The following is a 25,325-nucleotide window of genomic DNA, read 5'->3' as shown; positions in this document are numbered from 1 at the left end:
ATAGGCTATTTATAACCCCTGGGGCTGGTCCCTGTGCTGGTGAACTCTCTGGGGGGAGGTGGTCTCAGGAGCCTTGAGTCAAGGGCAGGCCTTTGTTTCATACCAGCTCTAACAACCACATTTTCTCTGAACATAGATGAGGCTGCTGTTCAGAGAGGTCAGGAGTGTTTAAAACATTTTGCTGTTTTTGGCATCTTTGTTGGAGTGGTATCAGTAGTCAGTCGTTCCTGCCGTTTCCCCAGTATTTTTTTCCCTTAAAAAATTCCTCGAGTGTCTCTTGCCCTCCATTGAGAGTTCTTGGGTCCAGGGGACGTCGGGCACCTTCTCTTACCCTCCCCATTCCTGTGGATGTCTGCATTCCTCAGCCTGCTCTTCCGCTGGGAATGTGTTCTCAGTACATTCTCTTCTCTCTCACATTATTCTCCGGCCTCAGACTATTTGGAATGTGCTCTTATGACAGCTTCAGAATGCAATGATGTTATAACGGTAGGAAATAGATGTTCCCACATTTTGGAAGTTAGAGTCTTTGGCCCAGTCTCAGAGCTGTGTTCTGAAATAGCCACGCTTGTGTTTTGTTGTTGTCATTCTTGTGTTTTTACTGGGCCCTGGGCATTCGTGGGCCCTCCGCAGTGCACCCTTCTGTAGGTGGGAGATAGAAACATAGGCGAACTCTCTGTTCGCATGGCCCATACGTTTTCTAACCTCCACACCCCAGTTCCTGTCTGCTTGTTACGGTCCTCTCTGAGACCTCTGATGTCATTTCCCGATTAACTTTCTCCTGTAGAAATTTAGCAATTTCCCGTTGGTATCCCTCTCACTTACCACTGATGCTACTGTCCCCAGCTTCTACCCTCGAGGATGACAAGATAGCAGACGTTTTCACTGCATCCCTGCCCGCCCCCCTATGTTAAGAAACGCCTTCCTGACTTTTTTCTGGAGCAAAATCCCTGAAATTCCCTTTCCTACCAACGCCAAGTAACATGAAAGAAAAATAACCAAATTTAAAAATGGATTCATTTTTTTTGAGTTTTGAACTACCGGAGATTATAGTGGATTATTTCATCCTGGGGCCAATACCATTTAAGGCTTTATCTCTGTTACCACTTTCTTTCGTTTGTATTTACCTCAGAAGTATCGGGACGATCAGGCAGATGAATCTCCCTTATTTCACTCTATTTTTTCCTGTATCTTCAAGCCACATTAGAGATCTTACAAATAAGACGTCCAGTACAGTAAGCCAGAGCTTTCATGACTTAATAGCTCTTCAGCTTTTCTTTAAAAAAAAAAAAAAAAAAAACCTATTTATCCATCTTTTCATTCATCTATCTAGACATTTAACTTAAAGACGTCAGTCCCATCTCCCAAGTTTCAAGAAGGAAAATTCCACTGGGGGGGTCTTTGTCAGAATCCGTGCTTCTGGGCATGCTGTGCTGCAGGCTCTGTGACAGCAGAGGGAAGGAGGCACTGACTTGCGTGTGAATCTTCAGTTGACCCCCAGGACAGGGGCTCCTCTTATGAAGACCAGAGAGCAAGCAACCAAACCCACAGAGGAAAGAAAGAGCCTCTCTTAGGGGAGGCTGCAGTAGGAAGTAAGAAACCCAACTAGATTGGAGGGTGCCAAAGCCCTCTGGGTAGGTACCTATCTTTTGGGCAATTCTGATGGGTGGAACATGGCTTTATTAGATTTAAGACTTTGAAACACTAAGAAGTCCCAAGAGCGCTATAATTTAGGCAAGGTTTTGCTTGTTTATGGACTCTGGAGAATTGAGAAATTTATTCTCAGCTTCAAAACTTGTACGCTGGGGATGGGGGTGTGTGTGGAGTTAAATAGCTTTCCCTCCTGCTAAATAAAGTAACATACATTTCCTGTAGAAAATTTGGAAAATATGGAAAAAAATATAGATGTAGATAAAATTCGCCTGTGACCCATAGATAATAACTGCTAATATTTTGGTGCCTGGATGTCAGTCTTTTTCTATCCAAATATAGAAATATAAAAATAACACTTAGAGGACTGGGATCATATTCTAAATCATATTATTGTATCTTTAAAAAACTTTGGGGGAGTTTTTCCCTAATTCATTTAAAAGTACTTGAAAACATAGCTATTTAAAGATTGTGCAACATTTCCTTATGTGAATGTCCTATCATTTATTTATTATTCCCTAATCATTTGGACATTCAGGGCATTTCCAACTTTGTGTCATTATAAATTCTGTTGCAGTTGCCATCGTTTTATTTTAATCTGTATTTGCATCTTTGTTTATTTACTTGGATGGAATTCTAGAAGTAGAATTTCTGGGTCAAAGGATAGGAACATTTTTAGCTCTCTAGTTCCATACCGCCAAATTGCTTTCCGGAAAGCTTCATACTACTGTCCCGGGTGTATAAGAACCCTAAGAAGTGTCTTCAGGAGACAGCCTTCTTACTTTTCTTCCCTGCTAATGCCTCAGTCTCCCATTGGGACATGTTTTATTTTCTTAGGGTCTTGGTCCCAAGTTGTCTCTTGTATATTAATGAGCCTGATAAAGATGTCAGTTGTCTCAATTCCTAGGGGAGAATTTTATTCTTGGCTTGAATCTCCTCCAATGATGGAGGCTAAGGCACTGGAATGGGCAGTAGAGGAGATATTTGGGACGGGGATGTTGCCCTGTGCCCTCATCTCATTCGATGGTGGGCAGCCATTGATTCTTTTCTCATGAGCTTCATCTCGTCAGCGGGCAGGTGTTGGCCAGGAATCTCGGGTTAGTTGACATTTAACCCATTTTCTGCTGCTGATCAATGGGTAACTCCATGCAAAGTCCCTTTCTTTCTAAAAGTTTCACTTTTGGGAATTCCCTGGGGGTCCCGTGGTTAGGACTCTGTGCTTCCACTGCAGGGGGCCTGGGTTTGATCCCTCCCTGGTGGTGGAGCTAAGATCCTGCAAGCCTCGTGGCCAAAAAGGAAAGTTTCACTTTTACTATCAATTAAATATTTAACATATTTTCATTTGCAGCACATACTTAGCAACTTATGTACTAAGGAAATCTAGATGGTGTAAAACTTGCTGCTTTTCTATTTTACTTTTCATTAAGGTACATTATTTACTTATTTGAATTATTGAGATTATGTTTTGGTTTTGTTTGGGGGGTGTGTGTTTATGAAGAGAGAGAGAGAAAAGGAGAGAGGGAGGGAGGGAGAGGGAGAGAGAGAGAGAGAGAAATTGATTGTGTGCACACATAATTTTTTTTTTGGTGTACGTGGGCCTCTCACTGTTGTGGCCTCTCCCGTCGCGGAGCACAGGCTCTAGATGCGCAGGCTCAGCGGCCATGGCTCACGGGCCCAGCCGCTCTGTGGCATAGTGGGATCTTCCCGGACCGGGGCACGAACCCGTGTCCCCTGCATCGGCAGGCGGACTCTCAACCACTGCGCCACCAGGGAAGCCCCACACATAATTTTGATTTGCATTTAACAAAGTCTAGGAAGGAATGTGAAGCAGGAAACAAACATGAAAAAATGTTCTGCCTCACTGGACGTCATTATATGTTTAAACTAGCCACAGTTTAAAATAATGAGAACATTCAATGTATGTAAGATTATAGCAATGGTAACAATATATTGCTGGCTGCAGTGTAAACAGATGAAATACTTTTAGAAAGCAATTTTGTAATAAGTCTCAAGAGTTATAAAAGTTCATAACCTATGATCTAGTCTTATTACTACTTGGAATTTATGCTGTATCCATGTGTAAAAGAAGAAAAAAGTATAAAAAGATGAATTTTAGCATTAGAAAAATTGGATATCATCTAACTGTCTAATCATGGAGAAATGGTTTAAGTAAATTATAGTAAATCCAGTCCAGTGATGTTATGCAACCTTTAAAAACACTGATTATAAAGACTGTGTAGCAACATGGAACATGTTTACGGTATAATTTAAAGTTTTAAGAAGGTTGCTTATGTGGACAGAAGCATGAAAAAGCATGCAAAAGTGAAAACAGTTGGCTAGAGTGATTTTTTTTTTTTTTTTTTTAGTGGTATGCGGGCCTCTCACTGCCGTGGCCTCTCCCGTTGCGGAGCACAGGCTCCAGACGCACAGGCTTAGCGGCCATGGCTCACGGGCCCAACCGCTCCGCAGCATGTGGGATCTTCCTGGACCAGGGCACGAACCCGTGTCCCCTGCATCGGCAGGTGGACTTTCAACCACTGCGCCACCAGGGAAACCCTAGAGTGATTTTTTTTTTAATGCTAGCATTGTTATATTGTGAATTTTGCACTAGAAATGGAAAACACTGGGGAGATTGGCGTGCTTTGGAAAGACAGGGTGCTGAGTGCGGTGGGCCGAGGTCCCTTGCTGGGCACAGAGTCTGTGCTCTTTCTTGTCCGTGTGTTGTGATGGCCTAGGAGCTCCTCGCTGGGTGGTCTCGTTACGGAATTAGAGCGAAGGTGGAGGGGCTGGCCTGAGAGAGTACTGTCCGGTGCTCTGACACAGCCAGAACACTTTGCACGCTGCCCCAGGAGATGGGCCGAGAGTCACTGTCCAGTTGAGGGACCCAGGATACGGTGGGGGTGGGCATGGGGCAACTCCTGGGGCGCATCACCCAGTGTCACCCTCCCCCCAGTATTTTTACACTGGGGAACTCGGTTAAAATGAAATTTAAGATAACAAGTGATTTTAAAGTTTAAAAGGCAGGCTAGAACTGTATAACCGAGGAGTGTCACGCAAGTTGGAAGGGACATTTCGAAGAGGTGATAGACAGTATGTGTATGTGCATCAGGGTGTCCTCCCCCTTATGGATCGGTTGCTGGCACTTCCTCTTCTCCCCTCCCTGCCTGGTTTTCAGGGCTGGGGTGGTGGTGGCAGAGTTAATCCCGTCCGAGGAGCCTCTCCGGGAAAAAGGGGAGGAGCCAGCGGAGACTTGGACGATGCTGGGGGGCAGGTTGAAGAAGCAGGGAGAGGGGATTGGGGGCCGGTGGCGGCTGGCCCTCTGTACCAGCAGCTGCTGGGACAAGGGATGCACCCACGGGATGAGGATGCACTGTCAGAGGGCCGGGCTCGGGACTTCAGGTTTGTGTGTCTGCGCCACCTTTGGGTTTGTCGCTTCTGTGGGGGTGGGCTTGTTCGTTCTAACCACACTTCCCGTGTGATGCTTGGTTCTCCTGCCGCCCATCCAGCCCCCACCCACCTCCCGCATGCTGATGAGCGCTGTGACTCAGCTGCTTCTCGGGACATCAGGGCAGCTTTTTTTTTTCTGGGCTAGAACCACAGTCAGGAGATGTGTACCCAGATTTCTTCTTTTTATCATCTTTCCTTTGGGTCCCTGAGGGTCCTCTCCCACCATGCAAGTGGGAAGCCCCCTCTACAAGAGTAGACTGTTGGAGGATTGTGGAAACAGTGGCTTCTCTGGCCTCTGACTTGAGAAAAAGACAGGCCCCTTGGGCTGAAGAGGGGACATTGGAAAGGCAGCGTGAAGTCGGGTGCTGTGCTTACTGGCTGCACCCAGAGACGGTTGGCTTTGTTATCCACTGCAGTTTATACCCTTCCCCTTAGGGATGTCCCGGGTGGCGACAGCGCTGAATCCCCCGGAACGTCTGTCTCTGTGGCTGCGCTGGCATCAGGGGAATTTGCTGAGTTTTCTTGGGGGTTGGGTGCACCCTCAATGCAGGGCTGACCCAGCCTTTCTGCCTGGGACTCCTGATTTCCCCTGATTCCCTGGGGGAAGCTGCATCCTTTCTCAGGGATCCGCTTCCTCCCCAACCAGCGCTGGGCCTCTCCCTCCCCATTTTTGACCCTACCCGTTGGCTTGGACCCATCTCTCTCCCTTTCCTGAACTCACTTTGGCCAGTGGTGAGACGGGAGCTGGGATGGAGGCTTAGTTTGGGGAGGTACTGAGAAGCTGGGGATCTGGCCACAGGGACCTCTGACCACGTGATGCACTGCGTGCGGGGTGTCTCCCTCCTGGCCCTCACCCTCGGGTCCTCCTCTCTCACTGTGCTGCTACTTCGTTTTCCTCTGCCCTCTTTCTAAACCTCCTCTTTCCACTTTTTCTCCTTTTCTCTCCTCCTCTTTTACTCCTTTCTAGCTGTGCTGTTTCATCTGTGTCCTGTTTCCCTGCGTGCTTTCCTTTTTGTCTCCCATCATTGCCCAGCGAGTCGCCGCGGGATCCCCTGACCCGTCTCCCTCCTGACTGAGTCATCTGCCCCGTTGGGATTCTGCCTGACCTTACCTGGAATCAAGGGATTCACTGTTTCCTGGCATCCTGGTGTGTGAGCAGGGTATTTTTTTCTTGGGGCAGCGTCTCAGCACCGCAAGGCCCCGCCACCATCCACATCCTTAGAATTCGCCTCGTCTTGTGGGAATGTGTGTCTCTGCATGTGGGACTTTCCTCCTGGCCAGGAAGCCTGCGGGCGTGGCATCTTGGTAGCTCAGGGGCTCACCCAGGGTCATGGTGCAGGGCACGGCCCGAAGCCAGCTGTCTCTCAGCTGTGCTTAGTCATAGGCTCAGGGCCATGGCGGGCTTGGGTCACAGTGAATTTTTGCTTTGTTGGAGCCAAGCAGGACCAGGGGTGGGTGGGGTGGGTGGCGTCTGTCCTTGAAGTTCTGACTGTCTCGTGGGGTTTTCTAACCCTTGGGCACCGTGTCGCACTTCTGCAGTGCCTTGTGCGTCCAGGTGGGGTGTAGCTGCCTGTTGGAGGGTGCTTTTCCTCTTGGGGAGGAGAACAGAGCTCCTGCCTTTTCCTTTGGCTCTTCAGACAGACGGAAGGGAGCCAGGAGAGGGGAGGCCTGTCTGAGGGTGCGGAATGTCTCAAATCGCCGGACCCTCTTCTGCAATCAGGAAAGTGTTCAGGTTTGGGCTTTCTTCTGCTCCCTCATTCCTTCGATTACAAGTGGCTTCTGGGAAATGGCAAAGTGAAGGAAGTGATCCTGGGGCTGAGGGGTGTGGCCCTGCCCCAGGAACCCCTCGGATTTGATTCCTTGGTACCTTCATGGAGCTGGAGGGGCTGCTCTTCACACCTGAATTCTCGGCAGAGTTTATCCAGGTGTTTGCACGGGAGCTTAAATCCTTTCTGCAATAGTTTCTTTACATATAAATTGGGTTATAACCTACTTTACAAGGCTTTTCTGAAGAGTGATAACAATACCTAGTGTTTATGAATGCTTTGCCTGTCACGTACTTAATTCTCGCCAAAATCTGGTGTGGGTCCTATTATTATCCCCATTTTACCGATGCAGAAACTGAGGCATGGAAAGATTAAACAGTTTGTGGTCACACAAACATCAGTAAGTGACTAGAACTGGGATTTGAACCCAGGCCCCTGACCCAGAGTCTAGACTCACATCTTCCATGCGTGTAAAGTTGCCTAGCACTCTGCTTGGCACGTAGTGGAGCCTCAGGAACGTTAGTTGAATTAATGGATTTTGGTGACTGTTCATGGAACAGAGCTGACAGAAGTTTCCAGGGTCTGGTTGGGGTGGGACATCTGGGGCCCTGGGGAAGGCCACCAGTGCGAGAGGGTGGCAGCCTCCCTTCTGGCAGAGGGGCGTCAGGCCAGAGTGAGGCACCCGCTTTACTCTCCTTCTCATGGCCCCTCTCTCCCTCCTGCCACACAGGGTAATGTGAGCAGAGCCCAGGAATGCCTTATGTGGATCGGCAGAACCGAATCTGTGGGTTTCTGGACATCGAGGAGAATGAGAACAGCGGCAAGTTTCTGCGGAGGTACTTTATTCTGGACACGCAGGCCAACTGCCTTCTCTGGTACATGGACAACCCCCAGGTGAGAGGTGGTATGGGGAGGGGCAGGGTGGCCGGCTGCCCATCGTTGCTGGGGGGATGCACACAGGGTTAGCCTCAGGGGCTCCCTCTGTCATGGGCAGCCCCACCTGCTGGTCAGGAGGGAGGGAAAAACCCCACAAAGGCGCGCGCGCGCGTTCACACACACACACACACACACACACACACACACACACACACACACGCATACACACACACACACACATGCATACACACACGCATGCACGCATACCCACATGCACAGGAAACCATCCCAGACCTTAGCTGGAGGAGGAGGAAGCTCATCTCTCTCCTGCCCCTGGGGATCTGGTGCCTTTTCTCAGGCCTAGGAATTTAACCCTTGCAAAAGTCCGGCAGAGGCCGGCTGGGCTGGATGCAGGCTCTGAGGCATGGCTTCCTTCCTCTTACCTGTGTCAGGAGTGCAGCCTTGTGACCACTCCTGCTCTTCCAGTCTGGGGCTCCTGCCCAGCAGAGAACTGACCTGGTTCCCTGAACTGGACAAAGGTTGGACCTGTTTGGTCTCCTGCTCAGGGAGTCATAGGATCCTGGGTGGGAGGTGACTTTGGGGGCCACCCAGTTTGTGACAGATGAGAAACTGAGGCTCACATTGGAGTTGACTTTGGCAAGGACGCGGCAGAACGGGGTGACTCGCTTAGCGTTCTGGGGCATCAGGCACGAAGACGGCCCCTGAGGCTTTACTGCTGTGCCCGGGAATCCCTTGAGTCATCACCAGTCTGGGAAAAAGTTGCTCTGCTCCTGATTTGGGATCTCTGGCGCTCTGAGTGTTGTTCAGTCTTCCCTTCCTGCTGCCCTGGAGCAGTCTGGTGGGTCCCACACCCCTTCCCGCCCCAAGGCCTGGCGTGGCCTGTGGACCCAGCAAGGTCGTGGGTCACGGCCCTGTTGGGGCGGGAAGGGGTGTGGGCTGAGAGCTGGCTCTCGTTCAGAGACTTGGGCAGAGGAGAGTCTGAATGTTAGGGGAGGGGTTTTGCTTTAAGAGGTGAAGTGGAAAAAATTCGGGTACTCACCCTCTAGAGGCCTTTGGCATTTGTCCTCCGGATTTGACGGCTGAGAGAAAATGCTATAAATACAGACAATGTACTCAAGTCACTGCCACTAATCACCTTCTCTGGGAAAGACTTAACCCTAAGTAGAAGCCCCATGTTTCACCCCACATCCCTGGTAAACCCTTCTGTGGGCTACTCTCATTTAACGTGTTGAGCGTGCAGAGTGAAACCTACACACAGACCCTCCCATCCTTGACGTACCTGGAATGCTCGCCTCTTACCATGTTTTGGTCTTGGGTTTGCCTTTGGGCTCTGCTACATCATTTTCCCTCCATTGCTCGCACAGGTGCCCACAGCTGGGCCAACACATCTACTATGAAAGGAAGTAGCATTTAAGGTGCTGCCTTCCCACCGTTGGAGGGATTGGAATCAAGTCTTTGTTGCCAGTACACTTGGCTTCTGATGGGCCAGGGCTGAGCCCCAGGCTGGGGTCTCTGGGTCTCCTCTTTTCCCTTTTCTCCCTTTGTGTCCCTTCTCCTGCTCACCTGCCTTATTAGCTCAGGTGTTTCGAATGGATTTTTGTCCTGATTTACCTGCTTAGTGCCATGCTTCCTGCCTGGACTGTTGTTATCGGAAATTCACATGCTTGGGGAATCCTGCCCAGCTGTTGCCAGCTCCCTCCCCCTGAGACTGGACCCTCCTTTACGCCCTGGGCCACAGGCTGAGAGTCTTGCTGTTGGCGATGGATCACCCAGGACCACACTGCCACCGTCTCGAGTCTCAACTGTTGGCAGTGCTCGGGATTTCCCTTGCTGTGTCCTGCCCTCTGATTTGACTGTTCCTTGGTTCCAGAACCTGCACTTCCCTCGGGCGCTGTGCCTCAGGCCGCCTTGCAGGGGTCTCTGGGGTCAGCCTCTGCGGCAGGTCGCACCCTGCCCAGGGCAGCCTCCTGCACCTCTCTGCCCCCTGAGCTGTCAGGATGCTCTTTGTTCTAGAGCCTTCTTTGAGTTTAAGTTACAAATAGAACTTGTGGTCCCTGCTCGAGATTCTTTACATTTTCCCTGGAAGCAGAGGTTTTAGTTGGCTTGGCAGATGCCTAAAAAAGGAGAGTCTTGCTGTGACATAGCAATAGTTGAGAACATTTTACTACTTCTTCTTCAGTGGTTAGCTTAGCACTTTGTTGTGTTAACGCCAAACAGCCGTTCCAACTAAAGGGTAGATCTTTTTTGTAAGTTGTAAAATGGTATCAGTGAGCATTTATTAATACGTGCCACGCGCTGTTCTAAAGACTTCATTGGGTTTTTTTTTTGAGTATATAAATGATTTTATTGCATAACAGTTGGTAGGCATTTTGGATACAGTTACTCTAATTTGGGACTTCCCTGGTGGCACAGTGCTTAAGAATCCGCCTGCCAATGCAGGGGACACGGGTTCAATCCCTGGTCCGGGAAGATCCCACATGCCGCGGAGCAGCTAAGCCCGTGCGCCACAACTACTGAGCCTGCGCTCTAGAGCCCGCGAGCCACAACTACTGAGCCCGTGTGCCACAACTACTGAAGCCCATGCGCCTAGAGCCCGTGCTCCGAAACAAGAGAAGCCACCGCAATGGGAAGTCCGTGCACTGAAACGAAGAGTGGTCCCCGTTCACCACAACCGGGGGAAGCCCACGTGCATCAACGAAGACCCAACGCAGCCAAAATTAAATAAATAAATAAATTTATTTTAAAAAAGCAATTAGTCTAACTTTAAGACTTTTTCTAAATAAAACATTTAGAAAAATGTTTTTATTATCTCACTCTCTTATATTTTTATTTATTTATTTTTATGGAATATAGTTGATTTACGATGTTGTGTTAGTTTCAGGTGTACAGCAAAGTGAATCAGTTATACATATGCATATATCCACTCTTGTTTTAGGTTCTTATCCCATATAGGCTCATTGGGTTTTCATTTCATTCCGACAGGTCTAGTTGGTAGGCATCATTATCCTCATTCTAAAGGTGAGGTGGGTGAAGCAGAGAGGGAAAGAAATTTGCCCATGGTTTTGTCATAAGAACGTGACTGAGCCAGTATTCTAACCCTGGCCGTCTGAATCCAGCTCGCCTGCTCTTATTGCTGAGAATGAGACAGTCATCCTAACGCTGCTTGGGAGGAAGGAGAGCTCTCAAAGGTGAGTCTGTGATTAAGAAAGAGAAGCTGGGGGACTCTCAGGGCTGGGAGGTCCTCTAGAGGGCAGGTGGTCGTCTGGCTTTTGATCCAAGTGTCCAGCATTTGATAAATGTGAGCTCATTGAATGAACGAATGAGGCTATCAGAAGGGACGCCTCTGTGAAATGCAAAGTGTCCAGCACTGCTCTCCTGGGACTGGGGATGGAGTCTATACCCAATGCAAGCTCTGCAGAGTGGGGAGAAGCAGGGAGCCAGGAGTCAGGAGGAGATGGATGGGAGGTGACCCAGAAAAGCAAACTGGGGTGGAGGGGTTTGGCCTTTCCCTGTGGAGAAGGACATTGGGGACTGTGTGTAGTTACTGAACATCTTAAGTTTCTAAGGAAAAGGAGACACCTGATAGAACAGTTTAGGTATTTAATAGGCATTAATAAGCAGGATTCTTTCTGAACTCAGGTCTTTGACCTTTGCCTGTTTAAACCACTTGGAAGTCGGTGCTTGGGAGCCTGTTTTTACTACCACTGCTACTAGTATTACTAACTGCAGGTTATACTTACTGAGCGGTTGCCATATACCAGCCATTGTGCGGAATGCTTGGCATGTGTTATCTCATTAGGTCCTCCCAGTAATCCTGGGGCGCGGGGACTCTCACTTTCTCTGCAAGGTGCAGAGATGGTCAGCGGCTTTGTTCAAGGCCATGCAGGTGGTAAATGCCGAGCGGGCCCTGGAGCCAGGTCTGTCTGACTTCAGCATCTGCACGCCTCATTGTCTGCCTCTTTCCTCCAGCGGATATGTGTGGTCCGTCCTGTGCAGGGTCCTGGAGATGGTATGGAGGGGAATTCACCAGGAAGCTTCAGGTTTAGTTGGGGAGGTGAAAACAGCACACATAAAACTACAGTGCTAGTGGTTGCTGAGGGGGGAGGGGGGCAGGGGAGGGATGGAGTGGGAGTTTGGGATTAGCAGATGAAAGCTTTTATATAGAGAATGGATAAACAAGGTCCTACTGTGTAGCCCAGAGAACTGTATTCAGTATCCTGTGATAAACCACAATGGAAAAGAATATGTTAAAAAAAAGAATGTATATATATATACACGTATAACTGAATCACTTTGCTGTACAACAGAAATTAACACAACAGTGTAAATCAACTATACTTCAATAAAAAAATAAAATAAATTTACTGGTAAACAACAAAAACGAAAAACAAAACCCTACAGTGCTAAAAATCCCAGTCCCTCTTTATTTATTATTTTAAAATAAATTTTTAAAATTCATTCATTTATTTATTTTTGGCTGCTTTGGGTCTTCGTTGCTGCACACAGGCTTTCTCTAGTTGCAGTGAGCGGGAGCTACTCTTCGTTGCAGAGCACGGGCTCTAGACGCACGGACTTCAGTAGTTGTGGCGCATGGGCTCAGTAGTTGTGGCTCACAGGCTCTAGAGCGCAGGCTCAGTAGTTGTGGCGCACGGGCTTAGCTGCTCCGCAGCATGTGGGATCTTCGCGGGCCAGGGAATCGAACCTGTGTCCCCTGCATTGGCAGGCGGATTCTTAACCACTGTGCCACCAAGGAAGTCACCCAGTCCGTCTTTATAACAAGGTAGCGTATCATTAAAGTGAACAGCCCAGATGCCAATAGTTTGGGTGAAGGAGAAGGGGTTGCAGTTTTCCCCTGCGGTCCAGGGAAGATGTAGAGCCTGGAGGTGGAGTCTCAGATGGAACGGTCCCAGGCCTGGGAGACAAGAGATCAAGGATGAGGTCCTGGCTCTGCCACTGAGTTGTTTTGTACGTTAGGCATGTCATCGTAGGCACTTTGGGTGATCCTTAACCCGGCTTTTTGCCCTTCTGTTTCCCAAGGGGCTGAGACTAGAGCAAGACCTTTGAATTCAGCATCATTATTTAACACATGTTTGCTAAATATGCCCCCTGTGCCAGGCATCAGCCTAGATGCTGAGGCTGCAATGGTGCATAAGACAAAGCCTGGGCCTTCATGGAGCTTGCACTGTAAGTGAGGATATAGAGGATTAGATAAAATTGCGGCAGGGAGAGAGAGCTGCAGGGCACCCCTTCAAGGAGGGGTGGCTTAGATCCAGGTCTGCAAGGATGAGCGAGGTTAGAGTCATTATTGCTACTAGCGATTCACGTTTGTAGCGCATTTTACAGGTTTGAAGCGTTCTCACTTATAGTACCTCACTTGACTGTTAGGCGCCTTGTCCTAAGCACAGCCCAAGGGGGCAGGAGGGCACCTGTGAGGGAAGCAGCGTCACTATGGGACAGAGGCAGCGCCCAGGAGGGAAGGCGAGCTCGTCTGCTTGGAGGGTGTTCAGGCTTCAATTCCCCAGAAGGAGACCCTGAGACCGGGACTCACCGAGGCAAGGATTTGTGGAAAGTTCTTTTTTAAGGAGAGAACTGGGAAGCAGGACAGGGAAGGGGAGGGAGCCCGACGAGGGTCTGAGCTCAGGCCGAAGTCGGCAAAGGCTTAGCCAGATGCCCCGGGGGACCTGCCGTGAGTCAGGCCCAAGAGTGGTCCCAAGGGAGCTGGCTTCGCACACCGCACTGTGGACGGTCATGGTCTTGGCTCTACGCAGGGGGACGGAATGGATCCACTAACCTGAGGACAGCCCTTGGAAGCAGAGCTGCAGCAAAACGGCAGATTTAGGAGGCCAGCGGCACGTCCACTGGCGGGATGGTGGTGCGTGCGTGTGGGGGGTCAGCGTGCTGGACCAGGTACAGCCTTGAGTGCCTGATGGAATTTAGAATCCATATGATAAAGTATGAAATCAAGGTTTTTTTAATCCAGGCAGTGGTGGCACCAAACAGATAGAGGATGAAACCCATTAGCTAAAAAGGACCCTATAAATGGAAAGCTTCAATACTATTGATTATGGCCCCTGATTTGTTTCATGCATTTAAAAATCAATCTGCTGACAATATCAAGCACACAGATAATTCCTGAATAGAGACAAACATTGGCTGGATTTCCTGCCAAACATTACAATGATATTATGGCACCAGCACATGTATTTAATTTAATGTTGGTCCCTATCATGACAGAAAAGGTGAAATTTCTTAATTGGCCTGCTCTACTTTATTACCGACCGAGTAACCAACTATGTTTTAGTTGCACGGCGATGCTTACGTACAACTCTTGTGATGCCCACGTGGATAGGTAATTGCGAGACTAAATTATATTGTCCCGAACAAAGGATAAACAGAAGCATGAAAACAATATTGCACTAGATAGTTGTCCTTGTCAGATTTACTCTGTAGATTGTATTTTCTCTCTTTTGCCAGTAAATACTCAAGATACTTTTACTTTACAAAGGCCATAATGTGAATTATGAATCATCATAATATCCAAAAAGATAGCATTTCTCCTCATAACTCTGGGGCCCCGATAAAAGCCCTTTGCTTTTTGCTTTTTTTTTTTTTTTTTTTTTTAAAGCTGAAAGCCGTTCTTTCCACTGAAAGGTGCAAAGAGCTTCAGCAGTATTACAAAAAGATGGATATTTGGCTACATTTTAGTAGAAAGAATACAGAAGAGTGGTAGAAAATGATATTAACATATAACATGGAATGGACAATAGTTTTGCCTTAAAGGCTGGGTGAAAATTGCTATTTTTTAAAAAATTGCATTTTCTGTATCAGAAACCTCTTTGAGCAAAATTTGGCTGAAATCCAACAATGTTTAAAAGATTTTTGCATCATATGCTAAACCTGCCAAGAAAGTCAAAATGCCAAGAAGCAGGATGATAACTTTCTTTAAAAAATGGCCAAGGGCTTCCCTGGCGGCGCAGTGGTTGAGAGTCCGCCTGCCGACGCAGGGCACACGGGTTCGTGCCCCGGTCCGGGAAGATCCCACATGCCGTGGAGCGGCTGGGTCCGTGAGCCATGGCCGCTGAGCCTGCACGTCCGGAGCCTGTGCTCCACAACGGGAGAGGCCAAAGCAGTGAGAGGCCCGCGCACCGCAAAAAAAAAAAAAAAAAAAAAGGCCAATACATACACATGGTATAAAATTCTAAATGTGGGAAAGCTGATTTAGTGACATGTGTCTCCCTTCCACTCCTGGCCCCCAGTCACAGGTCCCCTAACTAGAGGCAGCCAGGGTTTCCAGGTTCTTGTGTGTCTGTCCAGAGATATATATTCTCAGCACATGTAACCATCATGATAACTTTCAGATCTTTATCAGTTTGGGGGGCAAAGTGTTGTTAATTCATGGATTTTATGTAATTGGTATATTAACTATCCATGGAGACACATGATTTCAAGGGTTAAGTGGAATTTCTGGCCTGTTTTTGTCCATACTGGGTTAGCGTAGAATGCAGAATTCCTTTGGGGAAAAAAACTCCAAAAAGAAGATTTCGAGCAACAGATCTTTTTTTTTTTTTTCATCAAAATGCAAATTCTGCTTAGGGTAAATTATTATTAAATTAATGGTTTTAGAATTAAAATGTTGTATGGACTTTTCGAGAGTTAATATAAAATACTGTAAGTGTAATTTTGTTTTATGCGCTTTCTATAGGAATCTTACTCTTTAGGGCGATTCTCGTTTTTATAACAAGATGTACTTTGTTTAAATTAAAAAGAAGTAAAAATTAAGAAGCACTTTGGGGCAATCATGTTAATAGCTAGCACTACTGGGTATTAAAGTCCAAGGAGCTGAAGAGGTGGAAGCTATGAAACTTAGCAGAGGTTTTACTAATGCAGAACCATGGGGATGACTGTTCTAAGTTTTCTTAAAACTTGTCTTCGGTTATATTGTCGTTAAGTTTTGCTTTAGATTGTAACCTTCAGCATTTGTTTAGTGTATCTATTATATACATCTCTTTTTATATAGTTATATATCTATTTATATACAAAAAAATGCCATTTTATTATTTTAAAAAATGTCTCTAAGGCAAAGCAGGCAACTGTGTGTTTGTGAGAAGGGCTGCATATCAGATTTTGCTTCAGAACCCATCCTGTTTAGTTACATCAGCCAAGCACAGGACAACTTGATGAACACGTTAATTGGGAAACACCCCTTTTTTTGAGCCTCTGTTGTCTCTACCTCTGACATTGTTGCTGTGAAGATTAAATAAAGTAATGAATGGGAGAGTGCTTTGATAAACTCTAAAGCACTACAGAGGTGCTATTTGTTCACGTTTGTTCTGGCAGTGACATCAGGATGGGCGGGGAAATGGGAGGGCCTGGAATTGGGGAAGACAGTGAGGAATTTGTCCTGGATTTTCCTGGGGTGTCTGCACGGTGGTGGTGCAGTGGGAACAGAGAGGAAGGGACAGACAGATCTAAAGGCCGATTGAAGGAAGACGGTGGCAGGCTTGGTGACTGACCGAAGGGCGAAGTTCAGTGGTCAAAGGCGTGGTAACCTGGTTGACTGTGGGAGAATGTGGAGCTGCTGATGGACGTGGGGAGGTTGGGGAGGGAATCATTTAGAGCTTGGAGGGGACGTGATGATTGAGTTTGAGGCAAATGTGTTGGAGGCTGTGTTGAGGAAAGGTGTGAGGAGTGGGCTTATTGAGTTTAAGGTCCTGACTGTCTGCCAGGCACCCAGGAGACACATAGGAGAAGGTCAGAAGGCCCAGCATCTCTCCTTCCCCCTGTTCGCTCTCTGAATCCTGGTCTTTTGGAGTTTGGCACCCAAGAGCCAGTTTGACTAGTTCTTGCCCTGCCCAGTTTGGGCAACTGTTTAGGGCGTCTTGGTGTAACCCTGCTGGTCCGGCTCTTGTATTTACCTTTCGGTGATAATCAACTCTTAGATAATGAGCAGGTCCTGGTAGATGTGAAGGACTGTCTCACAGGAGGTGGCCTGGTATAAAGGAAAGTGCGTGGTATTTGAGAATCAACAAGGGCTGGGTTCAAATCCTCGCCTGACTACCCACAGTACCCATGTGACCCGGAGCACTTGCTCCTCCTGCTCCATCCCGACTTTCCTCATCTGTGAAATGGGTTGTTAGGATGAACTGACAGTGTGCAGCAGGCTTGGTGCAAAACAGACTCGAAACATCTGTCAGTTTCCGCCTTCCTTTCTCGGGCTGTGCTTTGCCAAAGCACCCGATTGACTCTGGGAGTTAGGACCTCTGTCTGTCTTCACTCGGCTGCTTGAGGAAGTCATTTCCTCAAGGTGAGGCTTAGAGGACTCGTGGTGAATGATGGGGTAGAACCCTCTGGCGCTGACATTCCATGAATTTAGGAATCTGTAGATAGGTCTTCTGGTCATTTCTGTGTTCTTGTTACTCTCACTAGAAGATGGGGACATTTTTCTCTTTCAAGAAACAATGTTGCTTCTAGCAAAAAGGCTTCCCCTGGGAGGTGTGTCACATCTCTGTGGGCACCTCAGCTCCTTCCTTGGTGATGGGAAAGAATCAACCCCCTGCTTCCCAGTTAAGGGAGTGGGAGCTCCCTTGAGGCCCTTGGTGGCAGGAGAACCCTTGAGCAGAAAGCAAGGGTTGGCCGCGCCTTCCTAAAACCATCCACCATTAAATAGGAACGTGCCTTATGCCCTACGTTGTTCCAGAAAATTTAGAAGCCCCAGAAATGGACAGGCTGCTCCTGACTCACAGACACCCAGCGTGGGGCTGGGATCTCCTTTTCCCCTCTCTGCCCACTGCCCTGGCGTCTTCCTCTTCCCTCTTGGTGATGGTGCAACGACGGGGTGACTGGCCTTTCTCACCCGCTGCTGGGTCTCCAGTGCAGAGTCAGCAGGCCCAGCCAGAGTCTGCAACTGGGGGCCTGAGACCTGGCCGTGGGGTGGAATCACCTTCGAGCTTTAAAAACATACAGGTGCCTGGGCCCTACCCTTTATGTTAAAACCCTGGAATGAAGCATGGGCATTCTTTGTATGAAAACGTCCCCAGGTGATCCGTACAGGCAGTCTCCCCACCAACCTCTGTCTCCACTCCCCGTCTGCTGGCCCCTCCCTAACCCCTTCCTCAACTCCCTCCCCCAGGTCCTTGACTCCCTTCTACTGGGGACCCTTTCCTTTCGCTCTCCCCTGCACCCAGTTCCTGTCCCACAGGAACCCTGCCCCAGGACAGGGGAACTGCAGACTCAAGTGACACCCAAGTTCGAACTTGAACAGGTCTTCCCGAAGGCACAATGTTTGCCAGTGGTAGAGAGAAGCTGTGCTGGTTGTCCAGTATCCTATGAGGGTAGCAGGCTCTTAAGGACTGGTTTGGGAACTTAACCACCATGCAAATTGTGTTTTCATTTAAAAATCGAGTTGTCTCCTGGGTAGAGGAATAAGATGCTACTCATGTCCTCAGAGTGCTTAAAATCTAGCAAGAAGAGACTTAAACTCACAGTAAAATACACTCCAATACAAAACTCAGGGCTGGGGGCTTCCCTGGCGGTCCAGTGGTTAGGACTCCGCACTTCTACGGCAGGGGGGCATGGTTTCGATCCCCGGTCGGGGAACTAAAATCCCGCAAGCCGCACGGTGTGGCCAGAAACAACAAAAAATCCAGGGCTAGACTTTGTCATGTAGACCGGTGTTCTCAAACTTGGGCCTATTTAGGGGATGCTTGAAAAATGAATGTGCACTTTCTGACCATATTCCACTTGATTCTGATTCATTGTTTTTCCGGGTGAGGCTTAAGCCTGGGCCTTTTAAAACAGGCTCCCCGGGAGAGGCTGATGTGCACCAAAGTTGGAGGATGGCGTGCACGAATTCAGGCGGGGGTGGGAGGGCAGGGCAGGCTGCCGCGGTAGACAACAAGGCTTTGCGAAGGCAGGGCCTCCCGTCCTTTCCCCGGAGGACATGGTGCTCGCCTGGGCTCTGACACCTGGCCCTCCCCAGGCGCTGGGCCCTGGTGATCCTGCCCTGACATCTGGCTGCGAAGCCCTCTGCTCAGGCAGCTGGCACATTCTTCCTGGCCCGGGAAGTGTCTGCCCGGGGCCGCCATCCTGGCAGCGAGCTGTTGTCATTCATCTCCGAGGTCCAGCAGTCGGAGCGGACACTGAGCCATCCGTCTGGATCAAGCCTCTGTGATCTTGGCGCTGTTTTCTCCTGTCACTCACTTCCCCCTGGGTGGGGAGGAAGGTGGGGGGAAGCTGCATTTTCAGACATGCGTCAGATTTTCCTGGCTCCTCATGGAGGAGGGAGGTGCCTGTGAGCCTAGGAGCAGGCAGGCCGAGGGTGGGCCGTGGTGAGGGGCGTGGGGACACCCCCGTCCGAGGGTAGCTGGGCCGGGAGACTGATGTGGCCTTGTCTCTGAAGCGGGAGAGTTCAGGGGGGCAGGGGCTGAGGGTGGAGCTGCCCTCCCTCTGGAGGGTAGGGGGGAGAAGTCGTTGGAATGGGATCAGCTTATATCTGGCAGGACGCACAGGTTAGTGTCTGAGTGGCTCCCCAAATCCCACTTCATCGCTTGTAATTCAGGCTAAGGCTCTGGAGGCCTTCAGGCTGCGGTTTGGGGTGAGGAAAGCAAGTTGAGCAAGAGTGGCTCTGAGACTTGGCATCTGCGTCTTGTAATTAGCGCTCTGGGCCGGGGATGGGAGCTGCCCTTTGCTGGGCCTGCGCTGTTTATTCTTATGTAACTCTCACAACAAGCCTAGGGAACGGGTCGGATGAGCCCCATTTTATAGGTAGAGAAACTTGCCTGAGGTCCTAGGGCGATAATGTCTCAGGTGGAATTCCAGACGCTCAAGGGTTTGAAATGACAGTGTGCTGCGTCTAGGGTATCAGCGTGGAAGTCAGGAGACCCGAGCCAGTTGTGTGACCTTGAGCAAATCCCCTCACTCATGAGTCACTTTCCTCAAGTGCAGAACAGGGGCTGGGGGAGGGCCAGGCGCCCAGTATCCAGCAGAGGCCTAGGGTGGTTCACAGCCTCCTCCGGGGCAGTGTCAGCTGCTCACTGGCCTTTTGGGGTGCTGTGGCTCCTTTATGGACTCTGATTTGGGGATACAAGGTCTATCTGTCATTACCCAATAGAGATTTTTCTTTTTTTTTTTTTTTTTTTTTTTTTCAGTACGCGGGCCTCTCACTGTTGTGGCCTCTCCCGTTGCGGAGCACAGGCTCCGGACGCGCAGGCTCAGCGGCCATGGCTCACGGGCCCAGCCGCTCTGTGGCATGTGGGATCTTCCCGGACCGGGACACGAACCCGTGTCCCCTGCATTGGCAGGCGGACTCTCAACCCCTGCGCCACCAGGGAAGCCCCCAATAGAGATTTTTCTAAAAAAACCCCCAAAAAACAAATGCAATCACTACGTAGTTAAAACAAATGTGTAAATCTAATTGTCCATATTCAAAATGCTAAATCAGCTACTCAAAAGCAGCTTTTAGATTTATGGCCTCATTTGCAAAAGGGGGAAGATGGCCTTTCTAGATTTCTCTCTAAATTTCTTGAGCTCTGAGAATCCTTTTGTCGTGGTTTTATCCCCATCCATTTTCTTGTGAATAGGAAACTTCACACATTGCCTTTGCTTCAAGTGATGCATGTTAATTTAGGTAATTGGGCCTAGAAGGACACTTCCCTGCCACCTGAGGTATTTCTTAAGGGCAGTTTCCTGGAATGACGGGTCATTTCACCATTGACCCTTTGGGAAGTTTACTAAATCCCCATCGTCCTAGGTTTGCCTCTGTTTATTGCTTTGAGAAGACACCAGGTCTTCAAAATGAGGGCTTCCAGGTTATTCTCTGAGGCCTATGGCAGCAGTTGAAGAGGCCACCAGGAACTATGGAAACCTCAGGTCCCTGTGGGATTGGATTTGCCAAGTTATAAGTGAGAAACTCCACAGCTGTGATTTCTCATCTTGGCCATTTTTTTGGTACGCTACCGCCCGTGTGACTTCATCCCTTCATTTCTGACAGTGGAGAAGTTAGAAAGCTGAAGAGATTGTGCCAGGGTGGAATATGGCCAGACAAGGTGCCTGTGAGTTTCTTGATATTTAACAGTGCACTGACTTAGTGTTTTATAGTGTATGGACATCATTCCATTTGGTACTCATAAGTGTCCTTTGAAATAGACTGAACAGCTATGTTTTTTTCTTTTCTTTTTTTCCTATATTGTGTGAACCTGTACCCTATTTGTTAAGAAAAGAATTTGAATTTGAAGAATTTTATATATATATATATATATATATATATATATATATATAAAATAGCTAACACTTGTTCAGGGTCATCTATATACCAGGGACACTTCCAGGTGGTGTAAATCTATTAACTCATCCTTAGAACTGTCTGGTGAGGAAGGTACTATCATTATCCCTTTTTTTACAAAGGGAAAACTGAGGCTTAGCGGTGAAGGAACTTATTCACAGTCAAATGGTGGAGCCCCCAATTTTAACCACTGTACTAGAATACCTCTCTATAATAAATGAGGCCAAGGGAAGTGTTAAGTCCACATACCCACAGCAAGAATTATCACTATTTTACAGACGAGGAAAGTGAGCTGAAGAATAGGTAAGTGACTAGGGAATGAACTTATGGTTACTAGGGGGGAAGGGTAGGGGAAAGGGATAGTTAGGGAGTCTGGGACTGACAGGAACACACTGCTATATTTGAAAAGGATAACCAACAAGGACCTACTGTGTAGCACAGGGAACTCTGCTCGATACTCTGTAACAACCTAATTGGGAAAAGAATTTGAAAAAGAAGAGATACATGTATATGTGTAACTGAATCACTTTGCTGTACACCTGAAACGAACACAACATTATTAATCAACTGTAGTCCAATATAAAATAAAAAATCAAAAAAGCAATAGGTAGGTGACTTGCTCAAGGTTGCAAAGCCAGAAAATGGCATCAACGGAACCAGAATCTTGGTCTTCTGACTCTTAGTCGTGCTTCACTGCCTCAGATAGCATCCTTCTTAAAACCCAAAACATGTGTGTTTCAGAACCTGGCAGTTGGGGCAGGAGCCGTCGGATCTTTGCAGCTGACCTACATCTCGAAGGTAACGTTGGCCTGGAGCTCTGGGGATTCATGGTCCGTGAGTAGGTTGAGGATGTAAACCAGAGGAAGCGTCACACGTCGGGCATTGGCATCTGGGGATGTTGCTTGGCCATAAAGTGCTCCCCTTCCGCGGTGGCCCGTGGAAGCTTGTGGCTGACTGGGGCGGGGTGGCGTGTGGTCAGCAGGTTCTTGGAGGGTGGCCTGCGGCCTCTCACTCCTGGCACCCAGCAGTCAGTGATGCTGCCAGCTCCCGCTAAGGAGGGATGGGGGGTGGAGGGAAGAGTGGGACGTGACTTTGTTTTTGCAATCGGGACAAAAAGGAACACAACAACAAAAAACCTGGTGACTGAAAAGGATTCTCCCGAATGGCATGGTTCCACTGGCGTGGCTCACAAGGAGTGAGGGCTGCACTGGAATTATATGCATTTCATTGAAGGGCCAAAAGTTAAATTATAATTAAATCACTGTGTTTTCAGAATGATATTTAATGTTTAACAACAACAGACACGTGGTCAAACCAAAAGCGTGGGTTGAAGTATATTTTTCATCTTCCAGTGCATTGGCAATTGCAAAAAAATAATTAATAAAGGAAAAAAGGAATTTAATATAAGGATATAGCGGTGAATTCAGTGTCTAACATTTTTATTTATTTAAATAGTTATTGACCTGTGATGACTTCCTAGTCTTAACATTTTGTGTCTTTTTATTGTTATTGTTCTTCTTTTCACACACTTGGTTCTTGGTAGGTTCGCTGATGGCACAGCAGAGGCACTTCATGTTGACCCAATACCCAAGTAGCGTTAATCATTGGGCCTGTGTCATAAAATGCATGGATCATTAACAACTAAATGTCCCTGACACCTTTCAACTACAGGGCTGGGCTTAGTAACTGACCAACTTGGGGGGAGTGTTGAGGGGGTCTCTAGAACATGGTCACTGGATCACTGTGGCGGGGAGGCTACGAGCGCCCCGAGGACGTTCCCAGATGAGCCAGGAAGCCATTCAGCGGCCAGATAAGGGCTGGAGGGTCCGGCAGGCAGGCCGACAGTCCGTCCCCTGGTCCTGTTTGCACAGACAGGGCGAGAGCAGCCCCTCTTCCGTGCTGAGACCTGGGTGGGGCCTGGGGCTGCTTGCTGATGCCCAGACGTAGCTGCTGAATTCAGCTTTGTTTAGTGGCCCCTCCCTGGAGCAGGCACCAGCGCTGAACTGTGGTGCAGCAGTGATAAAAAAAAAAAAAAAAAAAAAGGGCCGGGAGATTTAGAGCCTCGTTAGAAAGAGGAGCTCTGTCCAGTGAGGAGAGCCAGGTGGCGCCCAGCCAGGACCGAGGTTCCGGAAGGCCCGCTCTCCTCACACACCCCTCACGTCAAGTCTCTTGGGGACCTCGGCTTCCTTGTCCACGTTCTCCCATCCTCAGGGGGGATGAGGCCCTGATCTGAGTGGCCCCTGGCTCCTTTTTGTAACAGGCTTCGGGAGTCCTTGGGCAGCCCTCCATCTCAGCTGGGCCGGAGGTGGGAGCAGCTGCAGGGGCTGCAGGCCAGAGTCTGGCAGACACAGCCGGGTGCCAAGGCAGAAGCTGCAGGCAGTGTCTGAGCGCCTTAGAGGGAGCAGGGAAGGACCTGCGGAGGGGGAAGGGCCTGTGGAAGCAGGCAATTTGCATGCCTTGTGGTTAGAATGTGGCCGCCTCCCGGCCCAGAGGTCGGAGGCCTGGGCCCTCCCCTCTTCTGTCCTGTCTTGCTGAGAGCTCATTAGGTCATTTCGTTTGGAGGTTCAAAGAAAGAGGATTCAGAGAGCGGGGAGCAGAGAACCTCAATATTAATGAAACTCCAAACCCTCTACTGTTTGAGAGGGTTTTGTCGTTGTTGTTTTTCCTAATGGGAGAAGAGTGAATACAGTCTCCTGCAGAATCGTGATGTATAAACATAGCTCAGATGAGGGTTTCTAGAATTCTCAGCTTGGGAGGCTGCCGTCATTTAGCAGGGATGGTCCTGCCTTTCACCCTTCATGGACAGGAGAGGCAGGACTGGATGGGTTTTGCAAAACCCACAGCTGCCACTGGGTCAGGTTTCACAGAGACGAGAGCCTTTAACTGCTGCCTGACCCAATGTCAGAAAGCAGGGGTTTTCCCAGAAAAACATTTAGCCGGCCGCTGGTATCACATTCAGCGTTCCGGGTTACTTCTTGTTAACCCCTAGGTGTTCCCTCCCCGAGGAAAGCGTTTACCCAGCAGTGGCAGCCTGGCCGGAGTGTCTGTGTGGCCTCTTCGTTCAGGCGTGCTCCTTCTTGCAGGCTGGTGTTGGGAAGATGGAGTCCTTCAGAGAGGCCAGCAGAGATAAAGGTTCTTGACTTGACAGAGGCAGGACCAATTCTTGGGCAAACCAGAAAAAAATGGATGCTGGCCTCTGGTGCTACCCACCTCCCCGCTTTGCCTGGGGGCCCTTCTCTTCCACACAGCCAGGCCCACTGTCCCACCTCCAGCTCACGTTCCGTTTTGTCAGGGCCTGGCCCTTCCTTAACTGTAATGAAGACCCTCCTGGAACAGTGTTCCTGGCTTTTGCAGGGGCGGGGTGTCAGGGATCCTTTCTAAAGTCTGATGAAAAGCGTGGTCTCGTTTCCCAGGTAAATCATGCATGTGTGCACACACCCTGATTTCGCCTGTGGCTTCAGGGCCCCTTGACTCCCTGAAGCTGGTCCAGAGACCCCAGCTTAGAGCCCCTCCGACTGCTCTGGGTAGGTGGCTGCCACTTCCCCTGCTCTTGATGCCACCTCGTGGGGCAGGGTCTCCATGGACACGGAGGCTGCGAGCTGCACCGGAGCTCCGAGACCGTGGCCTGCTGCTGCTGCTTCTGCCAGAGGGGCCCCAGCTCCACTTCCGGCCGAGGGCAGACAGGGTGGGGCGGGCTAGCAGTGCCCCGGTGTCCCACGACTTTGCTGCTCCTGTGGTCTGTGCGTGATCTGATAAGAGCAAGTTCCTGAGAGTCTGTCAAGCTGTGGGGCGGCCTCGCTTGCGTCACCCTGCGGGTGACCCATGCCCGTCCCTCCCTCACGTCCCCACCGCCTCTCGCTGCCTTCTCACCGAGGATCCATCGGTCAACCACCGTTGTGCAGCTACGTAACTGCAGCCAGCATCAGCCTGTCAGCCACACTGCTTCTTCAAGAGCCTCTGTTCCTTCACTTCTTGTGAAGAAGGCTGCACAGCCTGTCCTGGTTACCAACAGACGGTAGGGGTGGGAGGAGTGGGGTTATGCCTCCTAGGTGGCAGGGATTCTGCTGGGGGGAGGCCAGAGCTATACCTCTTCGTGGTAAGTGAGACCGCCCCCCCCCCCCCCGCCCCTGCAACCCTGGCCCTTCTCTTGGAGGGCACAGCAACCAGTAGCTATGACTTTGTTTTCTTCTTTTGTCATTCCGGGACTCTAAGAAGGGGACAAGTCATTCCGCTCTGGCTTTGCCAATCGGGAAGCTGATCAGAGATGTTGAGGGTCTTACCCTTGCTCA

The 25,325-nt window shown here is 49.3% G+C and overlaps 1 protein-coding gene across 7 annotated transcripts in view; it reads left to right on the top strand.

The window, feature by feature from the left end:
- The window catches only part of PLEKHA2 (pleckstrin homology domain containing A2), a 71,002-nt gene that overhangs the window by 17,954 nt on the left and 27,723 nt on the right, over window positions 1–25,325 (top strand). For 6 of the 7 annotated variants that reach the window (XM_029226537.1, XM_029226536.1, XM_029226533.1 and 3 more), the window contains 2 exons: window positions 7,591–7,754; window positions 21,778–21,834. In XM_029226537.1, coding sequence (XP_029082370.1) covers window positions 7,614–7,754; window positions 21,778–21,834 — 198 coding nt within the window. In that variant the 5' untranslated portion in view covers window positions 7,591–7,613. Of the gene's footprint in view, window positions 1–4,060; window positions 6,242–6,731; window positions 6,827–7,590; window positions 7,755–21,777; window positions 21,835–25,325 lie in introns of those variants that run through there. The other variant, XM_029226535.1, reaches the window with a different exon arrangement.

Source organism: Monodon monoceros, unplaced genomic scaffold (assembly GCF_005190385.1).
Source record: "Monodon monoceros isolate NGI ecotype Baffin Bay Population unplaced genomic scaffold, NGI_Narwhal_1 Super_Scaffold_17, whole genome shotgun sequence".
Lineage (NCBI taxonomy): Eukaryota > Metazoa > Chordata > Mammalia > Artiodactyla > Monodontidae > Monodon > Monodon monoceros.
The sequence above is the reverse complement of the archived record's forward strand: the minus strand, read 5'-3'. Positions and strand labels throughout refer to the sequence as shown.